Source organism: Vicugna pacos, chromosome 11 (genome assembly GCF_048564905.1).
Source record: "Vicugna pacos chromosome 11, VicPac4, whole genome shotgun sequence".
NCBI classification, from domain to species: domain Eukaryota; kingdom Metazoa; phylum Chordata; class Mammalia; order Artiodactyla; family Camelidae; genus Vicugna; species Vicugna pacos.
This window is the reverse complement of record NC_132997.1, coordinates 70,953,850-70,972,502: the sequence shown is the minus strand read 5'-3', so window position 1 is coordinate 70,972,502 and position 18,653 is coordinate 70,953,850. Positions and strand designations below refer to the sequence as shown.

The following is an 18,653-nucleotide window of genomic DNA, read 5'->3' as shown; positions in this document are numbered from 1 at the left end:
AAATTGGCATAAAATTGATAAGCCTCTCTTTCAGACAAATCAAGAAAAAAAAAGACAGATATAGAAGACACAAATTACTAATAACAGGAATAAAAATAAAAAATTTTACTACAAATCCTACAGACATTAAAAAGATAATAGAACAGTATTATAAATAACTTTATGCCAATAAATTCAACAACTATAAAGTGGTCAAAATCCTCCACAAAACATAAAATATAAAAACTGACTCAAGAATAAAAAGTCTTAAAAGTCATATCAAAATCTTGCCAGCCTGCCTTTGTTAACGAGAACAGAGCACTCTGGGCTTATATCAATATATATTTTTTTCCCCATCTGCTGGTATTTTTCTGTGATCTTCACCGTGAGAATCTGGTAGGGCTCCTAAAGGTAAAACTCAAGAAAGTGCAGGGGATTTCCTAGGGCTGGGCCCCCCCAGGAGATTTTATCTCTCAAGCTAGTATACACTTAATTACTTTTCAGTGTTCCTACCAGCCTCAAGCAGTGGCTTCTCATCTCAGTAAACTGTGACAGTCTGTATCTGCCTGTTGCTCCAGTTTGGGGGGGCAACAGTTTGCTCTGTGACCTCAGTTCTCTTTGATGGATCTAAAAAAAAGAAATTCTTGATTTTCAGTTTGTTTAGTTCTTTTCCTGTTGTAAGGACAGGAGTGATGCCTTCAAAGGTCTTTACATCTTAGGCCAGAAACCAGAAGTTCCTTATATTTTTTTTCCTTTTTATTATTAATTTATAGAAGCTCTTTATGTATTGTGATTATGAATCCTGTCAGCAAACATACTGCAAGTGTTTTCTCCTAGTCTGTGGCTTGCCTATCAACTTTCTTAAAAGAGTCATTTTATAAATGGAAATTTTTTATTTGAAGTTCAATTTATCAATTTTTATAATACCTTTTTGTGATTCTTCAAAAAAAAAAAATCCTTGCTTACCCCAGGGTTGTGAAGCTATTATGTGACCTTTTCTTCTAGAACCTCTGTGATTCCAGGTAGATTAAAAAAATACGTAAGACCCAACTATTTCGCCAAAAAGAAACCACTTTAAATATAAAGACACAGAAAGATTAAAAATAAAGAGATGGAAAAAGACATGTCACGCTGACACTAATCAAAAGAAAGCTGGAATACATTAATTTCAGATAAAGCAGACCTCAGGGTAAGGAAAATTATGAGGGATAAAAAGGAGAATTACATAATGATAAAATGGAAAATTTCCTAAAAGACATAACAATTCTTAAGGTGTATGGGCCTAACAACAGAATATCAAAATACATGAGGCAAAAACAGAACTGCAAGGAAAAAGAGACAAATTCACTATTATACTGGAGACTTCAGCACTCCTCTAACAGTAATTGATAATTCCAATAAGCAGAAATTCAGTAAGGATATAGTTGAACTAAAGCGCACCATCAAGCAATGGGATTTAACTGTCACTTACAGAGAATATAACACCCAACATTAGCAAAATACATATTTTTCTCAAATTCACATAGCACATTCTCCAATACAGATCAAATTCTGAGCCATAAAACACATCTTAATAAGTTTAAAAGAATAGAAATCATACAAAGCTAACATCATACTTAACAGTGAGAAACAAGATACTTTTCTCCATGAGATTAGAAATACGCAAGGATGTTCCCCCTTACACTCCCATTTAATTTCATACTGGAATTCTTAGCTAATGCAGTAAGACAAGAAAAGGAAATAAGAGGTGTTCATATTGGCAAGAAAGAAAAAAGTCTTTGTCTGCAGATGACATGACTGTCTGCAGAAAATCCCAAAGAATCAACAGAAAAATTCCTGCTTATAGCAAGACTGAAGGATACAAGGTTAACTTAGAAAAGTCAACTGCCTTCCTGTAAATCAGCAAGAACAATCAGAATTTGAAATTAAAAACATTAAACCAATTATATTATCACCAAAAAAGTATAAATCTAACCATACCTGTGCAAAATCTATATAAGGAAAACCACAAAACTCTGTTGAAAGATATCAAAGAAAATCCACACAAATGGAGAGATATTCCATGTTCATGGATGGATTTCACAAAAAAATTAACTCAAAATAGATCACAGATACAAATATAAAACATAAAACTATAAAACTCTAGAAATAACGTAAGAGAAAATATAGGTGACCTTGGTTTTGGCAATGAGTTTTTTGAAACAGCACCAAAGCACAATCCATGGGGAGAAAAAAGGCAAATTGGACTTCATTAAAATTAAAATCTGCTCTAAAAAAACACTGCTAAAAGAATGAAAAGACAAGCCACATACTGGGAGAAAATACTTCCAAAACATATATATGATAAAGCACTAGTTTCCAAAATATACAAAGAACACTTAAAACACACAATAAGAAAACAACCAACCAAATTTAAAAGTAGGCAAAAGATCTGAACAGATAACTCACAAAAGAAAATTATACAGATGGCAAATAGGCATATGAAACAATGCTCAACATCATATGCTATTAGGGAACTGCAAATTAAAACAATGAGATATCATCATCCACTTATTAGAGTGGCTAAAATCCAAAACACTGACAATATCAAATTCTGGGGAGGGTGTGGAGCAATAGGAACTCTCATTCATTATTGGAGGAAATATAAAACAGTAAAGCCACTTTGGAAGGCAGTTTGGCAGTTTCTCACAAAGCTAGTTATAGTCTTACCATGTGATCTAATAATCGTACCCCTGGGTATTTACCTGAAATGTCCACACAAATAGCTGTACACAAATGTTCAGAGCAGAAATTAGAAGCAATCAAGGTGTCCTTCAACATGTGAGTGAATAAACAAACTGTGGTACATCCATACAACGCAACATTATTTATGAATATAGAGAAATGAGCTATTAAGCCACGGAAAGACATGGAGGAAATTTAAATGCATATTGCTAAATGAAAGAAACCAGTCTAAATACGCTATATACTGTGTTTCCAACCAGGGAAATTTAACAACTACATGACGTTCTTAAAAAACAAAACAACAGAAACCATCAAAAGTTCAGTGACTGGCAGTAGTTTGAAGGGGAAGGGAAAGGAAAAGAGATGGAACACAAAGGATTCTTCAGGCAGTGAAACTATTCTGTGTAATACTGTAATGGTGACTACATAACATTATGCACTTGTCAAAACCCACAGAATTGTACAACACAAGGAGTGAACCATATTATAAACTATGGACTTAATAATGTGTTAATATTAGTTCAAAAATTATAACAAATATACTATATGAATGCAAGATATTATAAGAAAATAATGCATCAAAAGGAGAGTGCAGTATATGGAAATGTTCTGTACTTTCCGCTCAATATCTGTAAATCTAAAATTATAGACAAAACATCTGACCATTTTACAAAAAATAATACACAAATGATCAAATAGCTAGTGAAACAGGACTCAACATCAGTCATCAGAGAAATGCAAATTGTAACCAGGAGATAATACTTTACATTTGCCAAAATGGCTCAGAACATAATGACAAGGATGTAATGACTGAAATTCTCATTCATTAGAATGGGAGTGTAAAATGGCACAATTATTTTAGAAAACTATTTAATGCTTTATCACAAAGTGTAGCCTACATCTACATTATAGCCCAGCAATTTTACTCCTATGCATTTATTAAAGGGAAGTATAAATACACACAAACTTCTCAACGGCAAACCTGGAAACTGGAGGGCATGAAAGTCAGGTGTGTGTGTGTGTGTGTGGGTGTGCGTGTGTGTGTGTGTGTAGGAGTTGTATTTTGGAGGATGGCTATTTCTAGATCTAGGGCAAGAAAAGTACAGCATGAGCCTGGAACATCTTATTTATTGTATGATGAGCAAGAAAGTAGTCAAAGACAAACAAGGACACAGGAACTGGCTTAAGGGGTTCTTATAGGCAAACTGGGGACAATTTGTGCATCAAAAAGAATAATGAGAATATGGATTATAATACATTTATTTTTTAAAAATCCGTGAGTTCACAGTGATAATCAGAAAAAAATGAGCTAAAAAAGGAATATTTATATAAAAAAGCTAGCTAATAAGTGTTAAAGAAATGATAAAATTATAAAAATCACCATTTTGTAACCCCAATTATAATAACTGATTAAAGAATCCTAAAACCACTGGGTGAAAAGTTGTTAAGAAATAGGACTCAAAATATTACCCCCTACAGATTTCTTAATTGCAAAAAGAAAAATATACCTTTTCATTAGAGATCTGATAGCCATCCCCTTAACCAAATGATCAAATTTAGGATAACCTAGAGATAATCTGATAGCATATACCTTCTGATATCATACAATAAAAGGTACACAAAAGCACTTATGATGTACTCTTGTCAAAAACATTTAATCTGAATCTAATAATGAGAAAATAATTAAACAAATCCAAAATGCTCTGGTCTACAACACAACTAACCTGGACTCTTTTATGAAAAACAAAGAAAAATGGGTAGACTGTTCCAGAATACAGAGACAAAAAATACATACCAACCAACGTTTCAGGAAAGAAAAGAAAATACAAGACATCCTGGAGATAACTGGGGAAATTTAGATATAAATATTAGATTAAATTACTGAAGAAATATATAATGCCCAAACTTGAAAATAGTGAAGTAATAGAAAAAGTTATTTAAAGACATAAATGTAAATACAAAAATAATTTCCTAAAAGAGGCAAAAGTTTTTGCCCTAGGAAGGAGGAACGATGAATGGCAGGTAGGGAGGATAATATCTGCTTTTTTTGCAACAAACAAACAGAACTATTAACTATTACTTAATATATGAGGATGTACAACTGTGACAGATAAGAGACAGTATGTTGATATCAATTACAAAGGTCAAGGCTCCACAAATCAATGGCTAAGAATTGCTTTATTGAATGATCCTGATGGGCAGACTGTATTAATAAAGACTAGATAAACACAGAAAGCAGAACTTCAGACGATTCACTATAATTTACAGTAATTTTATCTATGTTCCCAGTAATAGGGGAAAACTCTTATTAAAAACAAATAGGAAAGAAAACAACTCACCTTTTTGCACTCATCTGTTCTTTTAGCTTACTGTACATTTCCAGCACTGTATTAAAAAATACAACTTATTTTAGCTTTCAAAATTAAAAAAAAATTTAGGAGATGAAAATTAAAGCAAGGAAGAGCAATCAAGAATTTTTCTCTATCCTTTGATTTAGGCTTATACTTTCCAATAAAATTTTATACTTCAAGTAAATGGAAACATTTTAATTTCTACATATATTGAACATTATATATATACATCATATTGAACTGGCAACACTTGCACATGCTGACACCTATAACTGAGACATCAACCTCAGTAACAATTACCTTAATCAAAAATTTACTGACACCTCTTCCTGCAGTAGAATTGGAAGTCTGGACATTAGTTATTTGAGAGAAAGCTGAGCAACCAAATAAAATAACACAACTGTGTTACAGCTCACTAAACAAAATTTTACACCAAACCCACAGAGAAAAAAATCTTTTTCAAAAGCTTTTATAGCAGAGAGTAAAGTGTAATAAAGGCATAAATAAACAAAGTATCTTTGTTTTATCATTACCATCTAAGGCTCAAAAATGCAGTTATTCAATAAAATTGCTACAAGTGTCAGCAAGAAGACAAGATGCCACCAAAAAGGTTTTAACGCAACTATGTAGATAACCATTCTTCCTTAGTAGAATTTCAAAGTATAAAGTAGGTAAATCACTGTTAGCTCATCAAGCCAGCTCACATTTTCCTAGACCAGAGAGATAGACACATTTTTTTCCAGATTTTTTACAGTCTTATGGCTACTCCCCGGGGGTCTTCAAGTTCACAAAAGATACTGTTTAATTGTCTGGAAAACCATAAAAACTGCAATGGTGGCTATAATGAGCCATAGTTAACTCTGCAGATTCTATGTAATTTTTATCAAAGTCCATTTATTGCAATGTAATATTTCTCACATTTTCCAACCAAAGCATTAGAATGAACACACAACCTAAGAAAGAGCCTAAAACTGCTGCTACAAGTATTAACTTTTTTTGAAGTCTCCAGTTTTATCTCAACAATCCACATAATTTCACATCTACCTTATACTATTTCCATAGTTTTAATATAAAAATCATGCTTTCCTCAAAAATAATCAATTAATAATGCACAAGGAAAATTCATTGTTTACCCTGTGACTTCTTAAATCCTCTCGTACTCCTTCTAATCTGAGGAGTTAGGCAATTGTGCAGGAATGGTTTATTTGTCTTTATTCACATTAGATTGCAGGATCCCTCATAGACATCCTACTATGTCATTTTTCAACTTTATATTTCCAATATCTACCATTATACCTGACACACAAAAATATGTCTGAATGGATAATTAGATAGAAGGATAGATGGAGGAAAGGAAAATGTCTGGATGTGGCTGTTAAGAACCCAGTGTTTACATGAACCCAGATTTCTTGCCCAGCCTTGAGAGCAGGCAGTAGCAGTAACAAAAATCTAACCTCTACTTCCCTTTATTTCTCTATTTTAAATAGTCCACTAGGGTTGAATAAGCTGAATTTCCTCTTCTTATTTCATCAGCACCCAATTTTTTAGGCTTATTACCATTCAGGGACAAAGTATTCAAACTTAGAGATTGTCTTCATGGCTATTTCTACATATCTGATGGTGGCAAAAAGGTATTGTTAAGCATCACTATAAGGAAATAGGTTTCTCAAACCTAAGTATTACTATAAGGAAATAGGTTTCTCAAACCTAAAACCTAACATAATAAGCAGACATTTTATTTACTCAAAGTTAATGTACAAATATCCCTGGCCCACCAGAAATTAAGAGAGCAGAATTTCAGTGACTCTAAAACAAAACAAAAAAAGCTTTATTCTCACAAGTCAGAAAACAATTTTTTAGCTAAAAAAAAATCTGCTAACAGTTAATATGATTTGTAGTCTAAGCTAAATTTACATCATGAAAATAAAGGACCTTATTCTACTCCCCTGGATAAGAAAGTTCAGATTCCTTCCTAAAAAAATTTAGTTAAAAGATGGGACACTGAGATGGATTTAGCTTACTATATTAAGAAAAAGATGTCTTCCTTATGTTTGAACAGAGTATATCCAGGTAAAGAAAATACTGGTTAGTTTCTTCAAAATTTATTTTATGTCCCAATAATATCTGAGCCCAAACAGAGAGACCAGAAACTTGGAAACCTAAAAAGTCAGTCTTTCCAAAATATAGAAGGAAAGTCAAGACTGGAAAAGGGAGAAGATCAAGTATTTTGGATGTTTTCTTACCTTATTAGCAAAATGAAATTGTAAGCAAAGCAAGACCAACCTTAGGTGATAAAAACAAAACAATGGAAAACTAAAGGTAAAAAAAAAAAAAATTAGGGAAACTGGAAAAGGAGAGAAAATGTAATTAAAAGGCATTTTCCCTATGGGAGAGTATTCTGAGGGGAAAAAAATGGGGGGTGGGGAGGAACAAAAGACAAACTAGGCAGAAAGGAAATGCGAAGGTAGAGGTTCTAGGAGACTGAAGTGATTGATCATCAAATAGGGGCCTTATAATAAGGAAAATCATTAAAATTCAAGGAATAAAGTAGATAAGAAAGAAAACCATGGACTTTGGGGACACAACAACCAAGTAATCTAATTCCCATAATATATAATGACTATACGCTATAATTAAATTACAATTTTACCAAGTTGAACATTACATTATGCATAAGTTTAACTCACCTGGGAGGCATAACTGCAATTTTTCTACTACAGTTGTAATATTCCTCTGCTGAATTCTACATCGAATAATATCTTCTGTTTGGACTATCACCTTAAAAAGAAGAAATGTCCATATTCTGAACTGAACAGTTAAATTGCATCCACAAATTGAATACACACAAAAAAAGTATCATTTTCTCACCTCCTTTCCAGCATCTTGAAATCTTCGATTGGTATCAGTAACTTGCACCTTAAAAATAATTTCACCTTAGTTAGACAAATATGCATAAAACTGCCCTGATGTAACTGCTCACCCTTGTAATCAGATCATGCTTCATGAGAAACTTAGAACAAAGAAATGCAAATTCAAATTAACTCTACAGCTTGAACTTGAACTTTTGATTGAAAAGGGCTTTTGTTAACTTCAATTACTTATGACAGTTCTTTTTAACAGATTCTGTGGCAAACTTCTCAAATTTAATCTAGATTTTTGAACTTTACTTGCTTCTCTAAGTCTGTCAAACAATTCAAATCAGTGACCCAATTGACCACTGGTCCCTTTTTGATAACTTCAATGAGGTCTATGTGCCATTCATTGTCTGTAGGAAATGGTGATTGCATTTTATGGTAATTAAACATTCATACTTTGCTGAATGCAAACACTGGGTGGTTGATTAACATCAAACACGGAAATCTCAATCCACAGCAACATTTTAATGCTGCAGGTGCAGGCAAAGCTCAACCTCAAATTTTCCCACATATTAAGTGACTCATTAGGTCATCATTGTAAGGAAGCACATTCTGGTTTATTAAAAATCTCATTAATTTCTGAACAAAGATGCTCAGTGACCTCATTGATGCTGTATTTGGTCTCTTGTTATCTGAATATCCTTTATATAATAGTTTTCTAATCATAACCTTTGGGGAATCAGGGTTGTTCTGTCTGCTAAGCTCTCCAAATGTAAAGAAAGATAAATAGGGCAATTCTTATAACTAAATATTTTGTATTCTGACAGAATAAATCCAGGTCTCATTTAATTAATAATGTTTTTGCTGTGTGACAGAAAATGTAGACCGACTTTCTTTAAGAAAATTACACATTGCTATTAAAAGAAATAACAAAAAACGGTTTCACTATTATTAAATAATTTTGAGAACACAATCACTTAGAGTAAGTTTTTTAAAGTTTTCAGAGGCTAGCTTTTCATCAATATTGTACTAATTGTCACTTTAAGAACTCTAAAACTGCAAATGAGGCCTTTCATTGTGTGAATTTCTTTATTTCATTTCCCTGCAGGAAAGAAATCCTGTTAAGTCAATGCATTACTTGCTTTACAAAAAAAAGATTACTCCTGTCATTAGCATGACAACTGTGTTAACAGAGCACTCCCAAATATATACACTAATTCATTTCTTCAAAGTAGTGCATTTAATAATGACTTGTAAATATGCACTATAAACTGATACCTGAGTAATTCAGTGGGAGCAAAAGTAAATAGAATTTTAACATATTTCTTACCTTCAGTTTTTCTGCATCAGTCCTTACTTTAAGGAGTTCTGTGATAGCATCTACAAAACCCTGATGATGAAAATTACACATCTTTTCAATTTCTTTGTCATGATTACGGATACATGCATCTAACTTTTCCATAAACTTCTTGTGTGCATTTGGTTGGTCATCATACACAGACCTGTATATATACAAAAAGAAAGCTAATATTAACTTTCCAGTTCACCAAAATGTATTCTTTATTAGCCTAATCTTCGCAAGAGCTGGTATCTTAAAATCTCTGAACAGAGTTAACAGTACTGACAATAGTAGAAAAATATGAGTGGAAAATACGTAATTTCTTTTTGAACATGCTAATATTTAAAGAGCTCCAAGTCCTCTAGGTATATCACTAGGTATTTGGAAATAAAGGTCAGAGACTCAGGAGATGAGTCTTCAACATGCTAGTTCTCAAAATAGAACCAATAAGTGAATAATGAATGAATGAGTGAACAAACTGCTGATTTCTACAGCATTTACTGTGTGTCAGGACATACTCTGAGTGCTCTACATATTAACTCTTCAATCCTCACAACAAGTCTATAATATAGGTATTGTTAGTACCTTTGCTAATTTACAGATAACTTACAGATTATATAACCATCATATTCTACAACTAGCAAGTGACAGCTGGTATATGAATCCTGGTAGTCTGGCTCCAGAGTGCATACTCTCAATTACAAGGCCATATTGCAGTTACCACAATATTCTGTAAACATGGCGTTCACACCCCTACTGTAACTCAGCTCATGCTGTCTCCACATTGAGGGACGTCACCCACCATGCAGTAAAGGATTAACCTTGCCCAAAGAAAGGTTTGGTCCTTTCCCCCAACTCCTGGGAGGTTAGCCTTTGGAATATCCCGCCTGATAGAGGATTTTGTTTACCTGGGTGCCCTGGGCAATGCCAAATAGTCTAAACTAACAATGTGACTTACATTGTGATTTACAGTGGATGGAGACATCGGACCACATGGTATCAGGTCTGGAGGGGCTTAAGATTAAGGTCAGCAATTCAGGCAGTCAGCTGTGTCTATAGGACCAACCCCTGGTGAAAACCCTGCACACCATGGCTTGGGAGAGCTTCCCTGGTTAGTAATACTCCATGAGCGTTGCCATGCATCATTGCTCAGGGAAGTAAGTGCTGTCCAGATGTATCCACTGGGAAGCTCCCCCCTGGAACTCTCCTAGACCCTGCCTTATGTGCCTTCTCTTGTTAATTTTAATCTGTATCCTTATGCTGTAGCAAACAGTAATTGAGAGTATAACAGCTTTGCTAAATTTTGTGAGTCCTCCTAGTGAATTACTGAATCTGAAGGCAGTCTTGGGGACCTCCCAAAAATGTGCTCCCCATCTGTTGCCCATTGCTTGAGGTTCAGTTCAAGTCCCATTTCCTCTGGCAGCCCTTTTTCAATTATTCCCATTGCCAAGTAATCTTTTCATCTGTAGAATAAGTAAACTTACAGTCCTTTCTACACTCTCTGACACGTTTTATACAATTAAATTACAATACATTACATTGTAACTTAAATGTTTCAAGTATATGACATATATTGTGTTTCTCACATAGACCATAAGCTTCTTGAAGGCAGCCTTCATGTGGTAGGTTTTTAGTGAGTACTTACTATAATACTAGAGAAAGCAATATAAAATAGTAATCATTAAGAACTTGGGCCTTTAAGTTAATAATAATTTTATTAAAAATATATTTGAAATCTATGGATGTGTAAGAATCAATTCTATAAAATATTAGTTAATTTTAGGCATTTTAAATTATTATGTTCTTTCATAATAAAATAATGTGGATAAATTTTTTTTAATATCAAAAATGAGTATTATTAAAAATTTTAAGAGCTAAACTAGAACTAAGCTGTGATCTTAGACATCTTTTCTTTTTTACCTATGCCAGTCTCTCGATCTCATCCAGACCTGGAGCTTCAAATTCCATAAACAATCTGACAACTCCCAAATTTATATCTCTAGCCCTGACCTCTCCCTTAAGCTTCAAACTTGTGCAACTCTCCAACTGGTTATATAAGCATCTCAAATATGTCCAAAATGAATTCCTATCTTCTTCCCACAGTCTTCCCTCATCTTAGTAAACCCCATTCTTCTAGTTGTTCAGGCAAACAACCTTGAAATTATCCCTGGCTATTCACTTTTTCTCACCGTCCCCACCAAAACAATCCGACCACATCTCACTACCTCCACTGGTACCACCCTGGACTAAGCCATCAATGTGTCTTGCCTAGATTATTGCCAAATGCTTTGTAACTCGTCTTCTTGCTTCCACCCTTGCTCCCCTTTAGTCTGTTATCAACACAGTAGACAGAACAATCCCTCTAGAATATAAATCAGAGCCCATGTCTCTCTTCTGCTCAAAATCCTATTTCTCTTACAACAGCCCATAAAGGCCTAAATAATTATGCCCCATGTTACCTCAGTGATCTCACTCCCTAATGCTTTACTTATTCCATGCCAGCAACACTGGCCTCCTTGTGGTTCCTGAAACACACCAGGCACATTCCTGTCCTATGCTTTGCACATGCTATTTCCTTTACTGGATCACATTTCTCACACGTGGCTGCCTCCCTCACCTCCTTCAGGTCATTTATCCCCTTCCTGATGAAGCCCTTTCTGGCTACAATATCCACATTATACACACACATACACAATTCCCTTTCCTGCTTTATTTTTTCTCCTTTTTTCATTTTCTAAAATAAAGGAGTTTACTTTGTTACTGCATCACTCTTACCACTGTAGAATACACTATTTCATACTTTTATTTATTTTCCATCTTTGTCCACTGGAACGTAAGTTGCAGGAGAGCAGAAAGTTTTTGTCTGTTTTGTTCCCTGTTGTATACCCAGCCCAAGAATAGAGACTAGCATACAGGAGATGCTCCATAGATAATTGAAGGATGGACAGATGGATGGTCAGATAGATAGAATCAGAAAGGAAACTTACTAGCTGTTCAACCCCAGGTAAGCTACCTGACTTCTCTAAATCCAAATTCTCTCAACAATAAATAGGGATTTAAAAATTAAAAAGTATCTATATCAGAGTGTTATGAGGATTAAATTAGTAAACATGAAAAGCTCTTAGAACAAAACCGACACATAGTAAGTGCTCAGTATATACTGACTGCTATCATACTACGCACATAAGAGACAACCAAATCCTTGTTAAATGAGTAAACAATCTTCTGAATAATTAAGTACTGGCTGCAAATATCAAATATGGCTAAGACTCAATTACCATGCTGAAGGAGCTGACCACCGTTAATGCCTGGTAATAGCATAGGGCCTTCTACAGCTACTGTTTCATTTATTTCTTATACCACACCAGAGAGAATATCACTGCCACCTTCCCACAAATGAGGAAATAGGCACAGAAATGGCAAATGACTTGCTCAATGTAGTCTACTTAGTGAGAGGCTGAGGCAGTACTAGAATTTCCATCTTGTGCTTTTCCTACAATTAATACATAGAGCTAACATGAACTCTTAATTAAACAAATATTATTCCAAAGGAAAATCTATGTGCAAGAGGAAGTTTATCTGACTGACCTTGGTGTACTATAAACACATTTTTATTTCACTATTGTGAACAAGTATTGTATTTTATTAAGTAATATATATATTCATTTCTAAGATTTTTTTTACATATTTTAATAAAAGTTTGATATATAGCTGGCTCTTAAAATACCAGATAGTAAACAGAAAATACCAAAAGAAAACAATGAAAAACAATATCAGAACATGTATGTAATATCCACCCTCCATTAACAGAAAATCAAAGCCTGAAATGGGTGAACTATTTACATTCCATGACTTCTGCTATTGAAATAGAACTGTTAAGTCCCAAAACAGGAAATAAAAATAATGTTAAAGAATTAGTACTGTGAATGAGAAAGAAGAGTAGGTCTTGATCTGCCTATTAATAAGTCTTAGTCTCTCCTGACCCTTCATAACCATTTGCCATTCCAGACATGAGTACAAGCTGCACTCCAAGTTGATACAACCACTTGCCAACCACAATCCGTATCAATGAGATCATTCTGAGAAAAGTACATAGAAATGAAGTTGCAATAAAGAAACTTTGTAAGTCACAGGAAAAAATCACATTTAAAGAAAGTACTGAAGGATCAGGCAAGTTCCAGAATCCAAAATCCATCAAAAAATAGAATATTCTAGAGTCCTGAAAAGAATCCTAGAAAATTCATAGTTCTGACTTTCTCAGTTTAATAGATGCAGTGCAAATCTAAAAGCCAGACACAAGCGCTCAAAAAGGCATTAATCACTACATGTAGTTGATTTAACCCTCTACCCTCTCTGATGAAAAGTAGTATCAAAAATAACTAGTCTAAAAATTTGCCAATAACAAGTAGCTAAGTGAATAGAGAGAAGCAGGAAAGAAGAAAGTGTGGACATGTATAAGAACACTGGAAAAAGGAAGAAAGGAAAAGCAATTCTTATCCAAAAAATGTTTTGACACTATATGCATAGTAGGAATTATCAACCTTTTCTCTGAAGGGATCTATGTTTAATTATAGAGATAATTTGGAGAGAAGGTGGAGAGATGGATATGGAGAGAAGCAGAGAACACACACCCTTCCCTGTCAACAACTTCCCAGAGACTTAGTGGACTAAAGAGGAGTAATATTCTGCTGCTTCTGGCTTAGCAAAATGAAGATTACCCCAAAAAAAAAAAAGTTAACACACAACCAAGTACTTACTATTAAGTGATTTACACGTATTATCTTATCAATATTCACTACAGCTTTATGATATAAATTCTGTTAGCATTCCAATTTACAAATGTAGTTTGGGAAGATTAAGACTTTATGTCCAAAGTCACATAGTAGTGGGACCAAGATTTAACCCCAGGTCCACCTGACTCCAAAGCCAGTGCTTTTAACCATTATGTTAAACAGACTCTCCAATCATAAATGGTGATAAGCAGCATGAGAATGCAGAGAAGTTACCAGCACAGCAACTAACCAGATCAACTTTGAAGATCAACAATTGAGAATGACTCAGTAGGGAATCCCCGATGTGCACTGTTGCACCCATCAGGTGAAATCATCCAATGAACAGAAAAAGGGGATGAGAACTGAGGCATATCTAATTGTTAGGCAGTATTAAATTACAAACACAAGGAAATAAGGAGGAACAAAGTATGAGGGAGAGAAAACTGAGGGAGGGCCCTGTTCTCTGACCTCAGCTGAAGGAACTTTGAAAAATCTATTTTTATTTTTTCTATGTCTTTGAATGATAATCATTTGAAATTTTGACTTGCAGGGCAAGAAAGGAAATAGCATTCAGCACTATTCATTCTTTGAATCCTAGGTTGGTTAACAGTCTTATCCATCTAATTAGTGTGCCATATATATTACTATTCTAGATTTTTAAGCAACATACAATTTTAATTAAAATAATATTTTCTTCTTTCAAAATGTCCCCAGAATTTTATGTCTATTTGCAAGCCTACTCAAGTTCCTATAAATAAATAAATACACACAGATATGACAAAACCAGAAAGAGTGAACATTAGAAAGTCGGTAAATTTTCCAGTATCCACATCCAGTAAAGTTGCACCTAACGCTCCATATACAGATAATGAATTCAATATAAGAGTTCAGTCATCACTTCCAAAAGCTTAGCACAATAAAATCTTACTTCTGGAAAAATGTAATGCTAATCAGACAATGCAGATGGAAAATCAACTTAAAAGAAAAGATGACTTTAAAACTTCGTGAATGGAAAACAAAGATGGACTATGCTACACTATAATTTTGTTTACATATCTTAATTTCAGCGACTAGGAATGCATAAAAGTAATACGTATGTTTTAAGAGTATAACTAAAAAATTTTAGGTACACATTTTCTATCTTCATTATATCTAATCTTCCACATGAAAGCAAAGTGTGGAAATACGAGTTATCACATAGTATTTGATCATCTGATATATCAGGCTTATAGAATTTAAACAAGTAAATGATCTTTCAGAAATGACTTCTTGAATTGTATGCACAGAGCTCCACCTAGTGGTAATTAAATATAAGAAAACTAAGATGTCATTTAAATGTTAAAATTGGTTCTTTGAAAATTAATGCTTGTATCATTGAATCAAATGTCTTACCAGGCCCTACTTCGATTTTTTGGACAGATGCTACATTCTGTTAATAAGAAAAATAATTTGCTAATCATATTCCAGTTTTTTTAAGGAAAACATTTTTCTGATGAAAAACAACATTCACAAGGTATTTTGTGAAAAAGAACTCTCTTATTGCTGGTAACACGTTAGATTTTTTTGTCAAAAAACATATAATATCCTTATATTATTTTCAGCATCTTTTTCTTTCATTGTATCTTCATTGTAAAAAAAATTGCATCACAGTGACTGTTAAGAAAATAAAATCTGTTTCCTGAAAAATGATCTTTTAACTTTTCTTTTACTAAAATAATTGTATCAGCTGCTTCTGACTTCCATTGTATGCTTTTTCATGTCATTTCTTGCTTTTTCAAACATTAACCACATTTTTTGGCCAGTTCCTCTAATGACACATTTGCCTTAATTCTGTACTCCTAGTAACAAAAAAAATGCTTTTGCATCCTTTTAAGCATTTCTACTGTTCTTTCACCAATGTTTCAAACAGCATATCAAGCTTAATTTCTAGCATACCAATCTTAATTTCACATTTCTAGTCATTAGTATTCAAGATTTGGCCTTTCACATTAACAAGATTATTTATGATACTTTTTCAGCAATTTCATATTTATATTTAATAATTTTCATGTTCTAAGTACAAATCATAGTGATTAGTAATGAAATTTTGGTTACTAACTAAAAATATATTTTTCTGAATATTAATTATATTTGACTATTAACCACCCTATGATTATCAGATTTTGACAAATTAAAAGATTCCTAAAAATGCTACTATGAAGAAAATGTTAAACGTAGTCAGAAAAGCTGATCAGAAATTTTCAAAAGCTATTAAAACTATCCTATCCAATACAAATTACTTGCTATTAATCTCAAAAATAGTTTTAAAAATAGGTTTTTGGTATAGTAATAAGATTTGGCAAATTTAGGAAATTGGTCATGCAACAAACTGGTCATGTGGCAATTAACTTAAAGCCAAGATTTGAAAAAAAGTCCTTAAATAGAAGCACATGAATTGCTAGTTTAAGATCTTTTTAGAACAGAATATATATAAGCCCTAAGGATAAAAGGGCAGTTACACACTAGTTTGACTCTACTTTGTCCAGATAAAGTCTTTAGTAGTTTTCTGTACCTCCTCTGTGGCTCCTAGAAATCAGGAGAAGCTACACTGAGATATTCTATCTGTTCCTACCTAAGTGACCACTTGGTTTTTGTATCCTAGGCTATGTAAATTGGAAATTTAATCCAATTTTTTCAGTGGAGCAGTCTCTTCAATACCAGTTTATAACTCACTTGAAACCCTGCAACTAGAGTCAAAAATGGGATTTGAAATACTGCAACTCTCTTCAGCAGCCTTTACATTCAAGGTGCCCCAAATTCCAGTAGCATCCATGTGAGAAACAATACACTAAAATATTCAAAGATAGCAAATGAGTTATCAATTGAGAGAAAAAACCCTTTTTACATAAAGTCACAATTTGGAATTGTTTTCTTTTAAACAATAAATAGTAAAGACACCATCTCTCTATCTTAAATACACAAAAGGATTGCTCAAAATACCACTCGATCTTGGGGGAAAATTATTTTTCTACTGTAGTTATCTGGCAATTTAGAACAGCAAGAAAGAAAATCGTCAATATAAGGTGTCATGTTAAATGTTTGTACTCCTAACATTTTTCCAACCATTTCATCAAATACATTAAACATGAATAACAACTTTCCCATATCTTTCCCTGATACTCTGTAATACAGGAGCAAATAATAACTGAAACGGCTCCAAAGCATTAACAGTAGGACAGAAAGAAAGGAGAATTCTTTCCGACAATATTCATTAAGTACCAATCATGTATATAACAGAAACTGAAAATCAAGCACAGAAAACAGGTATATGTACAGGCAAATTTAATACAGAGGATAGCCGTCCCTAAATCATTAAAATGTATTTGCACGGAGCCTAACTCTTCAAGGAGGCAGAAAAGTAAATGAAGTTTACAATGCAGGTCCAAAATTCTTCGACACACCTTCCACTGAGAGGTGGGGTCTCTATTCCTTTCCTTTGAATTTGGGCAAGCTTGTGACTACTTCAACTAATAGAACACAAATAATAATACGTGACTTCAGAAGCTAGAAAAAGCCATGCAACTTCCACAACGATGTCTTTAGATACTCTGGGGAAAATCAACCATCATGTAAGAGGTCTGATAGTCCTAAACATGACATGCTGAAGAGGCCACATGTGGGCACTCTCAAATGACAGCCACATCAAGTGCCAGCAATGAGTGAGTCACTGTCGCTGTCTAGTCCAGTTAAGCCTCAGCTGATTTTAGCCGGAGCAGCAACCATTATCTGACCACAATTGCATGAAAGACCCCAAGCCACAACTGTCCAGTGGTATCCTTCCCGAATCTCTAAAAAAGGTTTCCAAGTACAGCAACAAATTGTTTGGACATTTGCATAAAATATTTAAAATAGAATTAAATTTAAATATTTTCCAGAATAATTTCTTTTTTCTTTTTGGCACTAATCCTTTTTAGCACAGTCCTTAACTTATTTTTCCACCCTCAGGATGGTGCTCCCCCAACAATATGCCTCAATCTTAAACTTCCTTCAAAATCAGCTCAAGATAAGTTCCTTTGGGATACTTTCATAGAATAGCTATATTGAATGATAACTTCCTCATTACCTGAAATGTTCCCAGCTATTTTACATATATAGTTTATAATACACTATCTTTTATTTATTTATATAACACATCAGATTTACTCTCCAATTGGTTAGTGTATGTTTTGTCTTCTAAATTCCTTGAGAACTGAGAGTGTCTTCTATTTCTACACTCAATTCACGAGTGCTGTGAGGATGCAAAGAACTGCACATCTGAATAAACAGAAAAGGTTCACTAGAGGGCACTCTTTACCAAAAAGTAACCTCTAGAAATCTGAATATTTTTTTTTTTACTATTGTATCAAAATAGTGTGAATCTCATACTCAACCTAACAACTAAGTACTATGAAATCAAAATAAAAATAAGATTTCCTCCTTTTTGGAATCTGCTTTATCCTGTTACCTATTGCTTTAACATAATGGCTAAAACTAGCAGAACAACAAAAACATGTAGATCAATGGAACAGAATGGACAGCCCAGAAATAACCCACACACCTTTAGTCAATTAACCTATGATAAAGGAGGCAAGAATATACAGTGGAGAAAAGACAG

General features: G+C 33.7%; 1 protein-coding gene across 2 annotated transcripts in view; it reads right to left on the bottom strand.

Annotated features, from left to right (window-relative positions):
• EXOC6 (exocyst complex component 6) overlaps positions 1–18,653 on the bottom strand; it is a 181,479-nt gene that overhangs the window by 123,739 nt on the left and 39,087 nt on the right. For both annotated transcript variants that reach the window (XM_072971615.1, XM_072971616.1), the window contains exons 2-5: positions 9,240–9,411; positions 7,923–7,970; positions 7,742–7,832; positions 5,043–5,088 (exon numbers count right to left, since the gene is read on the bottom strand). In XM_072971615.1, the coding sequence (XP_072827716.1) occupies positions 5,043–5,088; positions 7,742–7,832; positions 7,923–7,970; positions 9,240–9,411 (357 nt within the window). The remainder of the gene's footprint in view (positions 1–5,042; positions 5,089–7,741; positions 7,833–7,922; positions 7,971–9,239; positions 9,412–18,653) is intronic.